The sequence below is a fragment of the Pristis pectinata genome, chromosome 25, assembly GCF_009764475.1.
Source record: "Pristis pectinata isolate sPriPec2 chromosome 25, sPriPec2.1.pri, whole genome shotgun sequence".
Taxonomy (NCBI): Eukaryota; Metazoa; Chordata; class Chondrichthyes; order Rhinopristiformes; family Pristidae; genus Pristis; species Pristis pectinata.
Window position 1 is genome coordinate 4668348 of NC_067429.1, and position 16537 is coordinate 4684884.

General features: G+C 37.6%; 1 protein-coding gene across 5 annotated transcripts in view; it reads left to right on the top strand.

Annotated features, from left to right (window-relative positions):
- The window catches only part of LOC127582867 (rho GTPase-activating protein 21-like), a 302839-nt gene that overhangs the window by 163526 nt on the left and 122776 nt on the right, over positions 1–16537 (top strand). The window contains exon 1 of one of the 5 annotated variants that reach the window (XM_052038475.1): positions 10302–10373. The exons of the other annotated variants lie outside the window; for them this stretch is intronic. Within the exon in view, the coding sequence (XP_051894435.1) occupies positions 10350–10373 (24 nt within the window). The 5' untranslated portion in view covers positions 10302–10349. Of the gene's footprint in view, positions 1–10301; positions 10374–16537 lie in introns of those variants that run through there. 5 annotated transcript variants of the gene reach the window in all.

The window sequence follows — 16537 nt, forward strand, 5'->3', positions numbered from 1 at the left end:
TTCATTCAGCACCTTGAGCTTACCATTCACTTGGACCATGTATGATCTGTATCTTCTATCTATCTTTGCACCATAAACATTGGTGCCTCTATCTAACAAAAATCTATAAATCACAATTTTGAACATTTTAATTGTCCTAAATCCACAGCCTTATGGAGGAGAGTATTTGAGATTTCCATTATCCTTCATGTAAGAGGTAAAAGTCCTTCCTGATTTCACTCTGCAATGGCATTGTTTTAATTTAAAGATGGTGCCTTCCTGTTCTTTATCAACATTCCCTTTCCCTTCCTAACTAGAGGAAATAACTTCTCTATATCTATTCTACTAAATTTATTTAATCTTATAAACAGTTGGATTATCTCTCAACCTTCTGAACTAAAATATAATAAGATTTTTGAAACAAAATTTATTTCTTTATGTTTTTTTTCTGATGAATCTCTGCAGTGTGCAAACTGAATGCAGTATTCAATTTTGAGCAAGACTCAATTGACAATATTTGATTTTGATGAAATTGATATATATTTCAAGATTCTGCAGTTAATGACAACATCAATTTACAAAGGAGCAACTCTTTGACAAATGTACCTCACAGGATTGTGTAAGCACTAAGCATGTGAACTAACTGAGCCGAAAAAGAAAAAAAATATACTTACACTACTTGACTAACTGATGTTGTTAAAGGATTGTTGATCAATCCACTTGTAAATTCATGTGGCATCATATTCAATATCTGTCACTTTGCACTATCAATTTGGTGCTGGCACTCAATTGAATGTTAGACTTGGGACCTAAATTAAATGCTGTAGAGTTTTCAGCATTTTCTTTCTATTCTGACTGAGTCTCCAAAAAATTCGTGAGAAAGAAGGTCAGATGTATAATTTTCCAATTTAAAAATAAAATCCAAATCACAGGACTGTAAATGGTCAGTGGGCTGATGCAGTATACTGTGCAATTTTAAATCATAGTGATTAACGGGAAACTTTTCAACCTGTGGTGACTGCAGTCTAAAACCAATGACACCCAAACCATCATATTCAAGCTCCTGTATGCAGATTACGCTAGTGCTTGTCCTAGCATGGAGGCCGGGCTTCAAGAGATTGCCACCTCATTCACCAAGACATACACATAATGTCTGCAAGACCAAGGTCCTTTACTAATCTCATCCTGTTCAGTGATGAGACCCCAGAAAAAATGAACCATTTCCCATATCTTGGGCACTACTTCTTGGTGAATGCAGATATTAATGATGAAACTCATCTGTTCCTTCAATGAAGCCTTTGATCAATTAAGGAAAAGGATATTTGAAGATCAAGATCTCAGACCTGGTGCGTAATTCATGATCTACCAAGTAGCAATGATCCCTATTACATGCTTCTAAGGCCATGTTGACTACTTATTTCAAGGCATGGAAAAATGCTGCCTTCGCAAAATTCTCCAAATTTACTGGAAGAATGGGCAAACCAATGTCAGCATGCTCTCCCAGGCCAGCATCCTAAACATTGAAGACCTGGTTACTCTCAGTTAGGTATGTTGGGCAGATAATGCCAACCTCTTGAAACAGGCGCTCTTGAGGGAGGACATTATCAGGTGAACAGCGAAAAAGGTTCAAGAATGTGTTCAAAGCTTCCTTGAACAAGTGCATCATTCCTATCGACGCCTGGCTGATGACCACTCAAAATGGAGAAGCAGCGTTGGGGATGATATTAAGAATCCGAAGAAATGTTCCACCTCACAAACTACTTGCCCACCTATCCCATCAGCCACCTCCTGCCCCAACTGTGGAAGTGTATGGTTCCCATATTGACTTCATAAATCATCTCAGAACTTCCACCAGAGTGGAAGCAAGTCATCCTTGATTCTGGGAGATTGTTGAAGGAAGACGAGGGAACAATGTCCACAATAACAATGATCCATCTTATTCATTAAATCCCTTTTGGGAAGGGAAAACGCTGTCCTACCAAGTCTGGGATTCACAGATGTGACTCCACAGTCCTAACCAAATACCGTCAGCCCACAATTGGTAGCTTTTCCAGTTCCTTCCACATCCAATGAATGAGTAAGAAATATGCTGAAATGGTGGACGCTTCATATGTAATGAAGTTGCAGGGGAAGTTTGGAGTACAGGCAACAGATCGAGAGTCCCACTGAAATATGGAGAAATGGTGAAAATGTAATGGCCAATTAAAACTGAGAGCTGTGAAAGCAAACTACTGTGGATGTTGGAAAGGTATTTAAAACAGAAATTTATTAAAGCACTCAACAGGTCAAGCAGCTAGTGATCCTTCATTGAACTTCATAATGTTAGAAATGTAAAAGTATTTAAGAAAATACAGAAGCAATTCAAGAGGGAAGGAAGATCAAAAGAGTCTGCAAAGGTGATCCAGCATGTCCATTTTCTTGTTGCTTTAATTCTCCATCCCACAGCCATGCTGACCTCTTTCCCTTCGGCCTATTAGAAGGTTCTAACAAAGCCCAGTGTAAGCTTGAAGAAGAGCATCTCAATTTCTGATTGGGCAAGTTACAGTCCTCAGCACTGAACTTTGAATTCAACAGCTTTGGATTACCAGCCTTTCCGGGTTGTATTGGAACTGGCTAGTTCCCATGAAAGTGCATTAAACTGTAATTGTCACTCTGTTTTTCTCTCTCCCCGAGTTTCAGGGTGTTTCCAGATTCTCTTTCATTTAGAATTACAGCAACTGCTGTTTTTCTCCCAGTTCTAGTTTTTACATTATTATCTCTTTGATTATTCCTGGTTCTACATAAACTCAAGTTTATTTTTGTTCCTGAGCAGCACTGGTCTCCAGTCTATCACACACGTTGTGTTTGTCCTCTCCCCTCCTCTCTGCAACTTAAAAAATATTTGATTTGTAACTTCTACTAGTTCTGACGAAAGCTTGTCAACCTGAAACAACCTATCACCACCTTGTGCCACCCCACCTCCCCTCTTTTGTCCACCTATCATTGCTCTGTTTCTCCCCCTATATATTGGGCTTCCCCTTTTCCTATCTTCAATCCTGAAGAAGGGTCCTCATCTGAAGCGTTAACTGCCTGCTTTTCTCCATTGATGCTGCCTGACCTGCTAAGTTCTTCCAGCAGCTTGTTTTTTCGTAATGTCATTACTGTCTCCATAGATGCTGTCTGACCTGCTAAATATTTCTGCCATTTTCTATTTCTGTTTCAGATTTCCAGTATCAGCAAGTTTTTGTGGTTTAGGAACAAAAGGAAAGTTGTGTTTATGTAGAACCAGGAATAATTAAAGAGATAATAGTGTAATGCAAAAGGGGTGATAATGGGTTGCTCATTAAATCATCTTTTAAAGAGGTTCAGTGATTTGCCTTTGCTACAGCTGAACTTTTCCAGGCTTTGATCATCAACTTAAAGGAACAGCTTTGTGTTTCTATTATTAATTAAAATTGTTTGCCATGTTTATTATTCAGTGGTTACTGTTTTTTTTTAAACCCCAGGTTTTAAAACAGTTGAAACTGAATCTTAATTGTTAATGAATCAATAATATTTTTATACAGATATCTGTAATTTTTTTGCACATAATCAGAGAGATAAGATACTATTCAGTAGAATTTGGTTATCATTGAAAATGTAGATATCTGCAACAGCGGAGAAAAGTTGATCCACAATAAACTTTCTGTAAACCTTAATCTGATAACTATTTTACTTTTAATTGGGAATGTGACAGTTGTAAGAAGTTTCAAATGAGTTTATTTAAGTTTCTTTTTCCTCTTTGTTGCAGTTGTAACATCCTTTACATGCCGTTCCTTTACATAGCATTCCTTTACATGCCATTCCTTTACATGTATTCACTGTATGTTCTGAATATGACAGCCTCACTTTTGCCAAGTTTCTGTGGCAGTGATGATATTTACTTTGAGTTTATTGAAGTGTAAGGGACCAAAGAAAGAGTTCAGAGTGGGAGCCATGACATTTCCTTCCCCACTAATTTAAACTGAATGTTTTTGGTGAATGAAATGAAGTATCATCAGGAGAAATATAAATTCATGTTTTCTACTTGGAGGATTCTTGTCCTTCTTTAAAAGGACACCTTAAGGTTTTTTTCTGCAAATTACACATGAGCGTGCAACAGTCTGGAAGTTTTGATCCTCTCTTTTGTTTTTGCTGGTTAATTTTTTTAAAATTTTTAGTGAAAGTAGGCACATAAAGCAACTTGCCACAAATTTTAAATATACAAATGACGGATAACATGGTACACAACTTGTATCGCCAATTTGTTCTCATTCAGTGTTGCCTGGTGTTGCTGAGGATCTGTTGGTGTGAGGGTTCTTTCTTTTTGTATGTTTCCTATCTGGCCGTTACTTTAATTGGAGGTTATGAGGGTTATAGGACTTTTTGATTACTCTATTTGACAAGGAAGTATCATGGAAAATGCATTGCACAGATGGAAGCCATTTTGTCAATTGTGTTTGTGTTGGTGAAGAAGCACCTTCCTGTGCTAGGCCCATAGTGCTGCAGGGCACAGCTGTTCAAGTTCACAGGTCTGAAGTTCATGACCTCAGATCCAACACAGAGCTGATGGTCTGCCGATGATCCCTTCCCACCAGAATGCTTCTGCTTGTCTGAGAATTGAACCACTTACACCAGGCATATCAAAGCATTGGATAGATACCACCAATATTGTTTCTACAAAATCATCTAATTGCACTGGCATGATAAAGGAACCAACATAAATATGCTCTCCAGGGTCAATGTTCCCAGCCTTGAGCTCCTAATAACACTCAAGTTGGCAGGCTACACTGCTTTTATACCTGAACCTCAAAGCAGACACTCTCAAAACAGAGTCCATTCCAAAATAACCAGGTGGACAGAAGAAACAATTTAAAGGTGTTCTCAAAACCTCCTTGTGAAAGTGCGACATCCCTACCAACTCCTGGGAATTGTTAGACTACTACCACTGAAAATAGCATTGGAGATGGCACTGGAATCATCAGGAGCACACTGAAGCTCAGCATAAACAGCGGAAGGCACTCATCCCCTCCCAAACTACACAACCGCCCACCCTGCCACTCGTAGCAGAGTCTGTGTGTCCCACATTTGTCTCATCGATCACATCAGAACCCACACAACTGGAGTGAGAACAGGTTATCCTCAATCTCGAGGGACCACCAAAGAAGATGATGAACTTTAGTCCTGTGTCAGCCAGTGATTTCCAGATCTCTAATGCCATCTGGATGAGAGGTTTCCTCATCTCCCCTCTAATTTTTATAACATTACTTTAAATCTATGCCACCACCAGTTAGGGAAATAATTTGTTCCTGTTTACTCTGTCCAAACTCATAATTTTATGAACCTTCATTAAATCTCCCCTCTGCCTCCACTGTTCCAAAGAAACCACTATTCCAATGATCCTAGCTTATCCTCATGGATACACTTTTCTACTTCTGATGATATCCTTGTCAATCTCTGCTGTATCCTCTCTAGTGAAATCATATATTTCCTGTATTTTAGTGACCAGACAAAATGCTTTATTCAAACTGTGATCTTGCTAGTGTTGTCTACATCTCCCCTAGCATATCCCCTTTGCCTCCTGTGCCTTGTTTAATAAGGAAAATATCCTGTATGCTTTTAAAACCACTTTACTGATCTTTTCTGCTGTCTTTTAGGACCTGTGTAAGTACACTCCAAAGATCTTTTTTTCCTCCATAATACCCATTTTCCTGCCACTTATTGTACATATCTTATTGCATCTCCCTAAATATATTAACGCGACTAGATTAACTGGATTAAATTATATTTGCCACTTGCCTCCCCAACTGAGCAGATCATCTCTACCTGTTTTATGAAGCTGGCTTCCTGTCTGACTACTGTGCAGCAACTTTCATATCATATATTTATTATTGTGTCCCCGCAGTTGGGTCTAAACCACGAATATATATCACAAAAGTCAAGGGACTGAATTCTGAGTCTGGTGAAACCCCGGTGGCAGCAGCCTTCTAAATACAAAAAAAATCAACAATTACTCTGTTTCCTGCCACTGAGCCATTTTTGGATCCAATTTTCTGCTCTCCCTTAGATCCTAAGGATTTTACTTTATGACTAGACTACCATTTGGGACCTTGTCAAAAGCCTTGCTGAAGTCCTTGCAGACTGCATCAAATGTACTGACTGTCCTTATTGACCCTCCTAGTCACCACCTCAAAAAATGTTTTCAAGTTAATTGGTTTCCTTCAGTTCTTATGTACCACTCCTGTAAGCAGTGAGGAATGAAAAATTATAGTCAGAGCCTCTGAAAATTTCTCTTTCATCTTTTAACAGTTTGAAATAGATTTCATTTAGGTTTGGTGATTTGTCTACTTTCAAAAATGTTAAATTCCTTAATCTTTTATTGTTTTTATCCCTTCCAATATTTCACACATGCCCTGTTTTATGAAGACAACAGTAAATATAAGAACCATACCTACATCCTTTGCTTCACACATTGGTCACTCTTTTAACCCCTTTAGCCCTACCTTTTCCTTTCTATTTTTGTGCTCAAAACACATTTGGATTTTCACATGTCAGTATTTTTTCATACATTCCTTTTAATTTCACTTTTACCTATCCTCTTCTCTTCAAGGCATTTTTCTGTATCGTGCTCTCTGTGTCAACACCAACTTCTGTTTTCTTCCTATCACACCCTCTATGCAATTGGTCATCCACAGGGCACCGGATTTAGCATCCCATTCTTTTTATGTAAGGAACATATTTATTTTGAACTTCTTGAATATCCTTTAATGCTCAGAGATTGATTTATCTTCACGTAGTCTACTTTGCAAAACTACTCAGTCTACTATAATTGATTGTAATGGGATATAGACAGGATGCAGAGCCGGGCGGAGAAGTGGCAGATGGAGTTCAATCAGGAGAAGTTTGGTGATACACTTTGGAAAATCGAACTGGAAGGCAGAGTACAAGATTAATGGCAGGATTCTTAGCAGTGTGGTGGAACAGAGGGATCTTGGGGTCCAAGTACGTAGATCCCTCAAACTTGCCACACGTGGATAGGGTGGTTAAGAAGGCATATGGTGTTGGACCTTCATTAGCTGGGAGATTGAGTTCAAGAGCCAAGAGGTAATGTTGGTTAGACCACACTAAGAATATTATGTTCAGTTTTGGCCACCACATTATAGTAAGGATGTGGAAGCTTTGGAGAGGGTGCAGAGGAGATCTACAAGGATGCTGCCTGGATTAGAGAACGTGTTTTAGGAGGAGAGGTTGAGCAAGTTAGGGCTTTTCTCTTTGGAGTGACGAAGGATGAGAGGTGACTTGATCGAGGTATATAAGATTATGAGAGACAGAGTGGACAGCCAACACCTTTTCCCCCAGAGCAGTGACGGCTAATACTAGAGGTCATCTATTTAAGGTGTGTGGAGGAAAGTTCAGGGTAGATATCAGAAGTAGGTTTTTTTTACACAGAGTGTGGGTGCTTGGAATGCACTGCTGGGAGTGGTGGTCAGGGCGATACAATAGGGTTATTTAAGAGACTCTTAGATAGGCACATGGATGAAAGAAAAATAGAGGGTTATAGGAGGTGAAGGAGAGAGCGGGATAGATTGAATGTGGGTAAGGTTTATATAGGTCAGCACAACATTGTGGGCTGAAGGGCCTGTACTGTGTTGTACTGTTTTATGTTCTTTTTTTTTGGTATTACCTGAATTTAGAGCATATGTTAACTTTAAGGTGGTGGGCAATGTCCCATGTGTTGTGGTAAGGAAGGAGTGGTGGTGGAGTTGGTGGGCAGCAGGGCCACCAGAATAAAGGCAAGATTAGGACTGAATCTTGCAGGAGTCCCAATCCAACACTTCATTATTAAGCCAAATGCAGATTGTGTGACCACTGCCATTCAGCCTGCAGTGGTGAACCCGAGCTGCTAGTTGCCAGTCATTTTAATTGTCCATCCAACTCCCACTCTGACACCTCTCTCTGTGGCCTCTTACACAGTTCTAACCAAGCTCAAGGAACAGTGTTTTAACTTATGACTGGATATGTTAACCCTCAGAATTCAATATTAAATTCAACAATTTCGGATAATCAACTTTTCCCATTTGCATTAGAGCTAGCCATTTCTGTTGAAAGGTCATCAACCTGTACTGTTGATTCAGTTTTTCTTTCTCCATAGATGCTGCCTGTGCTGCTGGGTATTTCCAGAATTCTTTTGTTTTTAATTTAGATTTCCCACAACTGCAGTGTTTTCTGTCACATGGTTCCAGCAGTTTATTTTCACCCTGTCCTCTGTTCTCATTCATTTACCATATAATTTACATCTCCTCCAATTTTGCATCTCCTCTAGACAGTTCAGCTGTGACTAATAAATCTTCAGACCCATGTTCAGTTAATGGAGCCCTCCTCCATTAAAAACCTCCGGCAGTTTGTTTTTAGCAGCACCACCATTTGTGTTGGTCTCTCCTATCACAGACATTTGCTTTGTTCTCCCCCATCCTGCACATCTTAAAGAAAGTTTATCTTCTGACATTTTCTATTTTCGATAAAGGGTTATTGATTTCTCTACTGATGTTGTCTGCTTTGCTATGTACTTCCATTCTTTTCTGTTATTAAAACCGTGTGATCCTGGGATTGCCCAATGATGGTTGATCCTACAACAGTGTTGTCTACTTTTCTCCGCATTACACATGGAGCATTGCATGAGGAATGACAACATCCTCTGCATGACTGATGCAGAAATTATGTCAGGCATGCAATGGATGAATCACACTGAGAACTGACTGATCAGATTTCCGAAGTGGTGTGAAATAACTCATTCACTGTTTCTCCAGCCTAAGTAATTGATTATTGTTCTGAACTTATTTCGTAAACTCTTAGAGCCTTCTACGGTGCACTGCCTTGAATGGGTGAATCTGTATGGTGTATACTTGCTGAAGTTACCTGGCCCGAATGCATGTACTGAACTTTTCTGCTTTGAAAGACATTTGTCACACATGTCCTCATTGTCACACATTCGCAAATGCATTTAGATCTACTCTCCAGACTATTTTGTCTAGAATACTCATTCATGCATTTTTATGGCGATCAGCAAACCTGCTTTAATCCAGATTGTTAATAACGATCACGAAGATCTTGCATAAATCCTTGGTTGCAGTGGTGACTGACCTCCAAGTGCAACTGGAGCTGTTAGTGATTTTGCTCTGTTTACATTCAAATACAACAAATTCTCTATCAAACCTGAAACTTGCTGCCTAGCACATAAAATGCAACATTTGCTCGGTAGTCTTTTGTACAGCACGCCACTGAAGGCCTTTTGAAAATCAAGCTATATTTGGTCAATCAGCCTACATCACTGACTGACCTTGAAACCTCAATACGTTCCAAAAGTAGCTAAGTCAAGACTCCTTCTGCAGAAACCTTGCTAACATTCTCTGATATTCTCTGTTCTTTCTGGATGATCAGACATCCATGTTATCTTCCAGCAAGCTGCCTGTAACTGAAATTGCTCTGAGTAATTTATATTTTTAGGAAGTTTTTCACATAGGAAGTGATGAGCATTCAATGTTAGCAGAACAGTGCATGTGAAAACAATTGAATCATTTAAGAAACAGCTAACAATGGGGGAAAAATTCTGAATGGCCATATGAAGTTGGATAGAGTGGTCTTCCACATGAGTGAAAGTTAAATGAACATTGAATTCCCATGATTTTTCTCCCAAAAGAAAAAGACTAAAGTTTATGTCAAAAAAAGGGAGTGGCAGCTGAAATGCTTTCCAAATATGTAAGCAGAACCTTTTCTGACTCCCAGTGGAATTTTTACATGTTCTAACATGGTTAATAATACTGGAGATATGTATCAAGATATGTTACCGCAGCTGTGAGGTTAATTGTAAATGCATGAATTTTAAACTCAGTAGAAATGTTTAAAACTGACTGTTTGAAATCAGTATCCATCAGGATCCAACAAATGAATTGTTGTAATTTTTTAAGCCATTGGGTTAAACGAGCTGCATTTGTTTGAGATTTCTCTAAACTCTTTGAGTTTAGTTATTGGAGGGAAATACTATAAATTTATGAGACATCTATGCAAAGTTTTCAGTCTTCAGCTGCCTCTAATTGGAATTATAAAAATATTAACTACGTTCATAGTAAAATAAACAGATAGCAAACATGCTAGTTGTGAGAAGTAGATTAGTCAGGTGATTCTATTTTTCTCAAGTGATCTCTAGAACTTTGTTTTGCAAGGCATTAATGTTTCATAATAATGCTTATTAGTCATTCATTGCACCAATAAGGAAAAGGCATTGTTTTTCTATAGATCCATTCATGATCTGAGGTCATCTTTAAAAACACTCCTCAGCCAGCAAAGTACTTTTGAAAAGATTGGTCACTGATGTAATGCAGGATTGTTTCTCGCAAGGGGTAAGTACATAACATTCCATAATAAGCAGGGTAGGCAGGTAGAAATAATGTTGTTTAAATTGTCAAAATTTCTTTGCAGTTACATCAACGATCAGTAAGCAGCAGAGACTAGAGTTTGTCCTGCTATTGTATATATTGAGCATTTCTGGGTGGAGATCTGATAACCTGAATGAAATCCTAGTAAATGATGTTGCTCATGTCATTAAGAATCAGGTAATGACAGTGAAAGCCATTTATTATTTGGCTGCAACAGATAATTTATTGGTTCCATCAGATTCAAAGCAGTGGTGCAGATTCTTCTGAATTGCAACGCTGGCATTCTTTCAGATGCCTGGGTTAAAAGATTTTCCCTTCACTAATATTTAAAAAAAATACTTTGCATTAACTAGTATGCAACCAATATCCCAAAAACATGAAACATTTTCTTTCTCTTTAGATGTAGTAGATGAGTGTGATAATCATTGAAGACTTTTCTTTCTATTCATTGCAGTAAGTATCCTTGCTGTGTTTATCATATTGTTAAGTTGAGCATATAGTTGAGAAATTCTTGCCAGATGACCAGTGTAAATTCAGGATCGATTCCATATTTCAAGCTTCCTTCAGTTGCAGCAGATCTAAGCTTGCTCTGTTTGTATAGTTAATTGCGTTCCTGAAAGCTTTTATTTTATTGTAAATCTGCTTTCAAGCAATCTGAGGAATTTAACAGATGTTCTTCACATTTTTCTGTTGAGGTCCAGGGACCTTAGCTAGCAAATGATAACAGTTGTTGTTGTTTAACGTCTTAGAGAAAGATAACATTGGGAGAAAAAGAGTTACACAGCTTTTGGAATCATCTGCATATTTTCTCTGGACCCTTTGCCTACATTAGCACGTAGTAGATACAATGCATAAGGCCTCTAGTTCTGCCCTGTAGAAACAACCAAAAGATGATACGGATATATTCAGTCGTGCTTGGTCCTTTAAAATGTCTCTGGAAACAATGGTTTGGAAAGGGGAAGTTTCCATACCAACTTTGCATCAGATTCCTGGTAGCAAAGTTCACTAGAAAATCGCAGTATTGAGTGTTGCCTTCACAAAGTTGCTGTCACCGATTAACTGAATGAATTGTCTTAGCTATTGAAATGCTGCCATGACTACACTGCCAGCAAAAGAAATATAGCAGTGGAGAAAGAAATTAAACTATATTTGTCCTTAACAAATTATATGGGAGATGTCCTCTGTAGTATATAAAAAAAAATAGAAACAGGAATAGACCACTTATTTCCTCAATCTGCTCCATCATTCATTAAGATCATGGCTGATCTTTTACCTCCAAGTCACTTTCCTGCGCTAGTTCCATTTCCCTCAATATTTAGACTAATATCGATCTCTTTCTTGAATTTAGTAGGTGACTGAGTCCTCACAGCCCCCTTGGGTAGAGAATTCCAAAGATTGCTACTCCTGAGTCAAGAAATTTCTTCTCATTTCTGTCCTGAATGACTGGCCTCTTATTCTGGGACTATAACCTCTTGGTTTTAAACACCCCACCCAAGGGAAGCATTACCCCTGAATCTACCCTGTCAAACTTCATCAGAATTTTGTATAATTTAATTGATATTACTTCCCTTTTCTAAACTCAAGAAAGCAAAGGCTTGGCCTGCTTTATTTCTCCTCATATGACAAACTGCCATCCCAGGAATCATCTGGTGAATCTTCATTGCACTCCCTTGATCACATGAATGGGGATGCGATATCTGTGCTCCGTATTCCAGATGTTGTCTCACCAGGGCTTTATGTAATTGGGGCAAGATGTCTCATCTCAAATCCTCTTGCAAGGAGGCCAGCCTACCATTTGTATTCCTAACTGCTAACTGTTCTGTGTGTTAACTTTCAGTGATTCATGTACAAGAACATCCAGGTCCTTTTCAACATCAACATTCTACTCTTTGCCTTTTTTATTTTTTCTACAAAAACGGATAACCTCACATTTTCCTTGTCTAATCATTATTCCCTGTTAACTCATAGTATAGAAGATACCATTTGGGTGTGGATAGAAGATTGACTTGTTAACAGAAAACTGAGAGTAGGCATAAGTGGGTCTTTTTTGGTTCGCTAAATGCAATAAGTGGTGAACCACAAAAATCAATTCTGGGGTCTCAATTGTTTATAATTGTTACTTGGATGAAGATTAAAAAAAATGTGATTGCCAAATTTGCTGTGACACAAAGAAGAGCTTTAAAAAATAAGTTGTGAAGAGAGCGTAAGAAAGCTACAAAGGGATTATAGATACAGTGAGTGGCAAAGATCTGGTGAATGGACTGCAGTATGGGGAAAATATGACATTACCCACTTTGGCAGGAAAATAAAAAAAGAGAAAGATATAAATGGTGAAAGAATGCAAATCTCTGAGATGCAGAGGGATCTGGGTGTCTTTGTGTATGATTCACAAAAGGCTACTTTGTAACTGCAGTAAGTTATTGGGAAGTTAAGAGAATGTTATAATGCAATTAGAATTGAAGACAAATCTAAGAGTGTTATGTTTCAGTTATAAAGTGCTTTGTTAAGTTCATATCTGGAATTGGAAGCAGTTCAGAAAAGTTTGAAACCTGGAAAGGTGGGTGTCTTATGAGGAAAGGTTGGATGGGCTAGTTTTATATTTTCTAGAGTTAGAAGGGTGAGAAACAATTTAATTGAAACACACAAGGTACTAAGAGATGACAGGATGGTTGTGGAGAGAATGTTTCCTCTTGTAGGAGAATCTAGGTCACTGTTTAGAAACAAAAGGACTGCTCATTTAAGACAGAGATGAGGCAATTTCTTTTTCTCTGAGGGTTGAGTGTTTCAGGAATTTCTCAAAGTCCCAATGCCCTCCATCAACTTGCTTGCCTTTATCTGTCCTGCTGGTTACAACTTGAAAAAAATTCAATAGTTTTGTCGAATATAAATTCCCTTTCATAAATCTGTATAACTTTATAACTATTTTGTAATACTCTGTTACCATTTCCGTAATTATAGATTTTAGCATTGTCCCTGTCTCTGATGACAGATTCACTTCTCTGTAATGCCCCGGTGTTCTCTCCTTTTTTAAACAATGGGGTTATACTTATTATTATCATTATTATTATTTCTTTATTTGTCATTGTACTGTTGCAACAACAACGCAACGAGATTACGATGGCACTCCCTTGCCTAATAAAAACCAAAACAGTAAATTGATAAGAGAATTATAACTATAAAAATAAAAACAAACATACTTACACAAATATAAAGTATAAAAAAGAATTAAAAAGCAGTGTGCAAATGAACCATGATAATATTAATGATAATCAGCAGCATATCAATATATTAAATAACACCATGATGAATCCAGCCGGTAAAGGTGATCACAAAATGACTTGCTGCGAAGGTGATCACAAATATTTGTCCAATTTTATTGTCGTAGATGATGTCACTTATTGGGGAAAAAATATTGGCCCAGATGAGAGCATTGAGACCAATGCAAAAATGATAGCCTCCCCGTACATTTCCAAAGCTTCGACAGCCTGTTTATATTTGACAAACTACCAATAGTTTGATTTTTCCTGTTAACACTTCTGAAGAATTTCTAGGTTATAGTGCTTGTATCAGTTGAAGCTGATTTGTAATGCTGCTTTCAAATGTCAATATTATTATTGAGGAAATCCATGAGTGAGGTCCAGATCTTTTGTTGATGATCCTCTTCCTATTTCTCCTGTTTTAGCTTACTGTTTCGGTGTGTTTTTGCATTCCAGACTTTTCCATGCAGATGGCATGTTGTGATGATGTATCTGCGCTTAGAAAGAACAATAGAGAATCTCTTAATTTTAACCTGACACTCGATTTATGAAATGGACTTCAGTTATTGAAGTTAGAACTTTGAGAAGCTGATGAATGTGACTATACCTTATTCTACTGCTGGTTACAGAAACAGAAGTATTTTTTGATATTGATGCTTGAGTAAATTTCAGTATTGATTAAATATCAAAATGAATTGAATCTGTGGCTTATTATTGGTGGCTGAAGCTTTGTAAAACTTATTAATTGGGAAACCTGGATGAAGTGCCTTAGAAAAGGTAACCATCAAAATTAAAGAGAGTAGGGCAAAGTACAAGCTAGCAGCAAACTTAGGTTTTTTTAATGTAAAGAATTCACTTTTGTAATAGATGGAGAGAAGGATCAGAGAGATGGGTTAACAGTTTTGAATTCTTGGGAAATATTGTATTGATTTAAATAACATTAGGTTCTTTTCGTTATGCTTTGTGGGTTAGAGTAGGAGTAAGTTAAAAGAAATGAGAAGATGAAGCAAAAAGAAAACAATTTATAAACAGTCATAGTTGGTCCTTTGTTTTTCAAGTCTTTGATGTTGTAACCCTGCTCTGTATTTCTTACTCTATGGATGTTGTTTATATAGACTTTCAGAAGACAATAAATGAAATCCCTCAAAAGAAAATGTTGAAGTTTGTGTAATTGAGGCCAGATTATTAATGTGGTTAGGAAACTGTTTCAATAGTAAGAGATAGAAAGTGGTGGTAATTGGCAGGTTCTTTAATTGACAGGATGCGATTGGGGTTGACATCAAAAATGTGTTTTCTCACTGGAATTTAGAAGGTCGAGGGTTGATTTGATTACAGAAATATTAAACAGAATTGATGGAGCAGTTAGAGAGAAAGTATTTCCACTATTAATGACTGAATTTAAAAATCAGAGCTAGGCCTTTCAGGGAAATACTTCCATGTTACTACTGTTCCTTCCTCCACCGCCTCCTCTAGTAGCTCATTCCAGATAACAATTACTCTTCGTGTAAAATAAAATGTACTCCTCGGATCCCCTTTAAACCTCCTTCCTCTCATCTTAAACTTATGCCCTCTAGTTTTACACACCCCTACCGTGAAAAACAGACACTGCCTATCTCTGCCTCTCATAATTTTGTATACCGCTATCTTGTCACATCTCAACCTCCATTACTCCAGGGAAAGGAAGACCAGACTATCCAATCTCTGCTTATAATTCAAGCCTTGAAATCAAAGCAAATCCTTGGGACTGTTTTCTGCACCCTCTCTAGCTTAATCACATCCTTCCTATAGTGCGGCAACCAGAACTACACACAATATTCCAAGTGCAACATATGGTGGAAGTTTGAAATGCTCTTCTGCACGATTAAGTTGATGCTGGGCCAGTTGATTGGTGGAATTGAGAGAAATAGGGCAAAGGTATATGGAATTACCGCAGATTAAGCATGATTTCATTTAATGTGGAATAAGTTTGAATGGTGAATGGCCTACTTCCGTTCCTTTGTGGCAACTCTAAAGCACTCTAGTGCATTCATTGCAGACATAATATGTGCAATAACACAAATCCAGCCAAAGAATAATTAATTTTTGGTCTTTCTGAGCTGTTTCCTGCTATTGATGGATGTTATTGTAATTGGGGAAGTAGCTTTAAATTGGTGTGTTTTCATTAGAAAATGAAGCAGCATAAATTAGCTTTTCTGACCAAGTAAGCTAATTGACCGTGCATTTAGCTGCACAGAAACCAATGTTATCATAAACATTGGTAAGTAATAGGCTTCTAATTAGAATTGGGGTTAAAGACAGAAACTGATCAGGAGACTAAAGGAAAAATTGGGAATAACAGGAAACTGTACCTGATGGGGAAATTACTCAAGTGTTTGAAATATTGGATTGTCTTCGGTACAGCGTTGTTCATTTAAATTTACCATAAGCTTATTTGCTGTACTATTTGTACAATGCATGAGGTGCTTTAGTAATTTATGTATAATTTTTGTGGAGATATTAATTTCTTTATGATAGACTTCAGATTGACCTCCTAATGTGGATGCCTGTGAAGTGATATCAAACTTTGTACTTAAGTTATTGTGGTTATTATCCAAGATTTAAATGATTAAATTCAATGCACAGCATCTTTTGCAAACTACTTCAAAGTCCCCTAGTTAAAGCTGTTTAAAATCTGTCGAACAGATGAGGTACTTGCAAATGACTTTGATTATAACACAAGCATGACAATAAACTTCAAATAAATTGAAAGTTTTTGGAAGTAGCTGCCACTTAATAGACTGCTGCACAATAAGCAGTAAGTTCACATCAAGAACAATTCAGTTCCTGGGCATTTTGAACTGAATGTTAAAGTCTTTAATGTTCGTTGGGTCC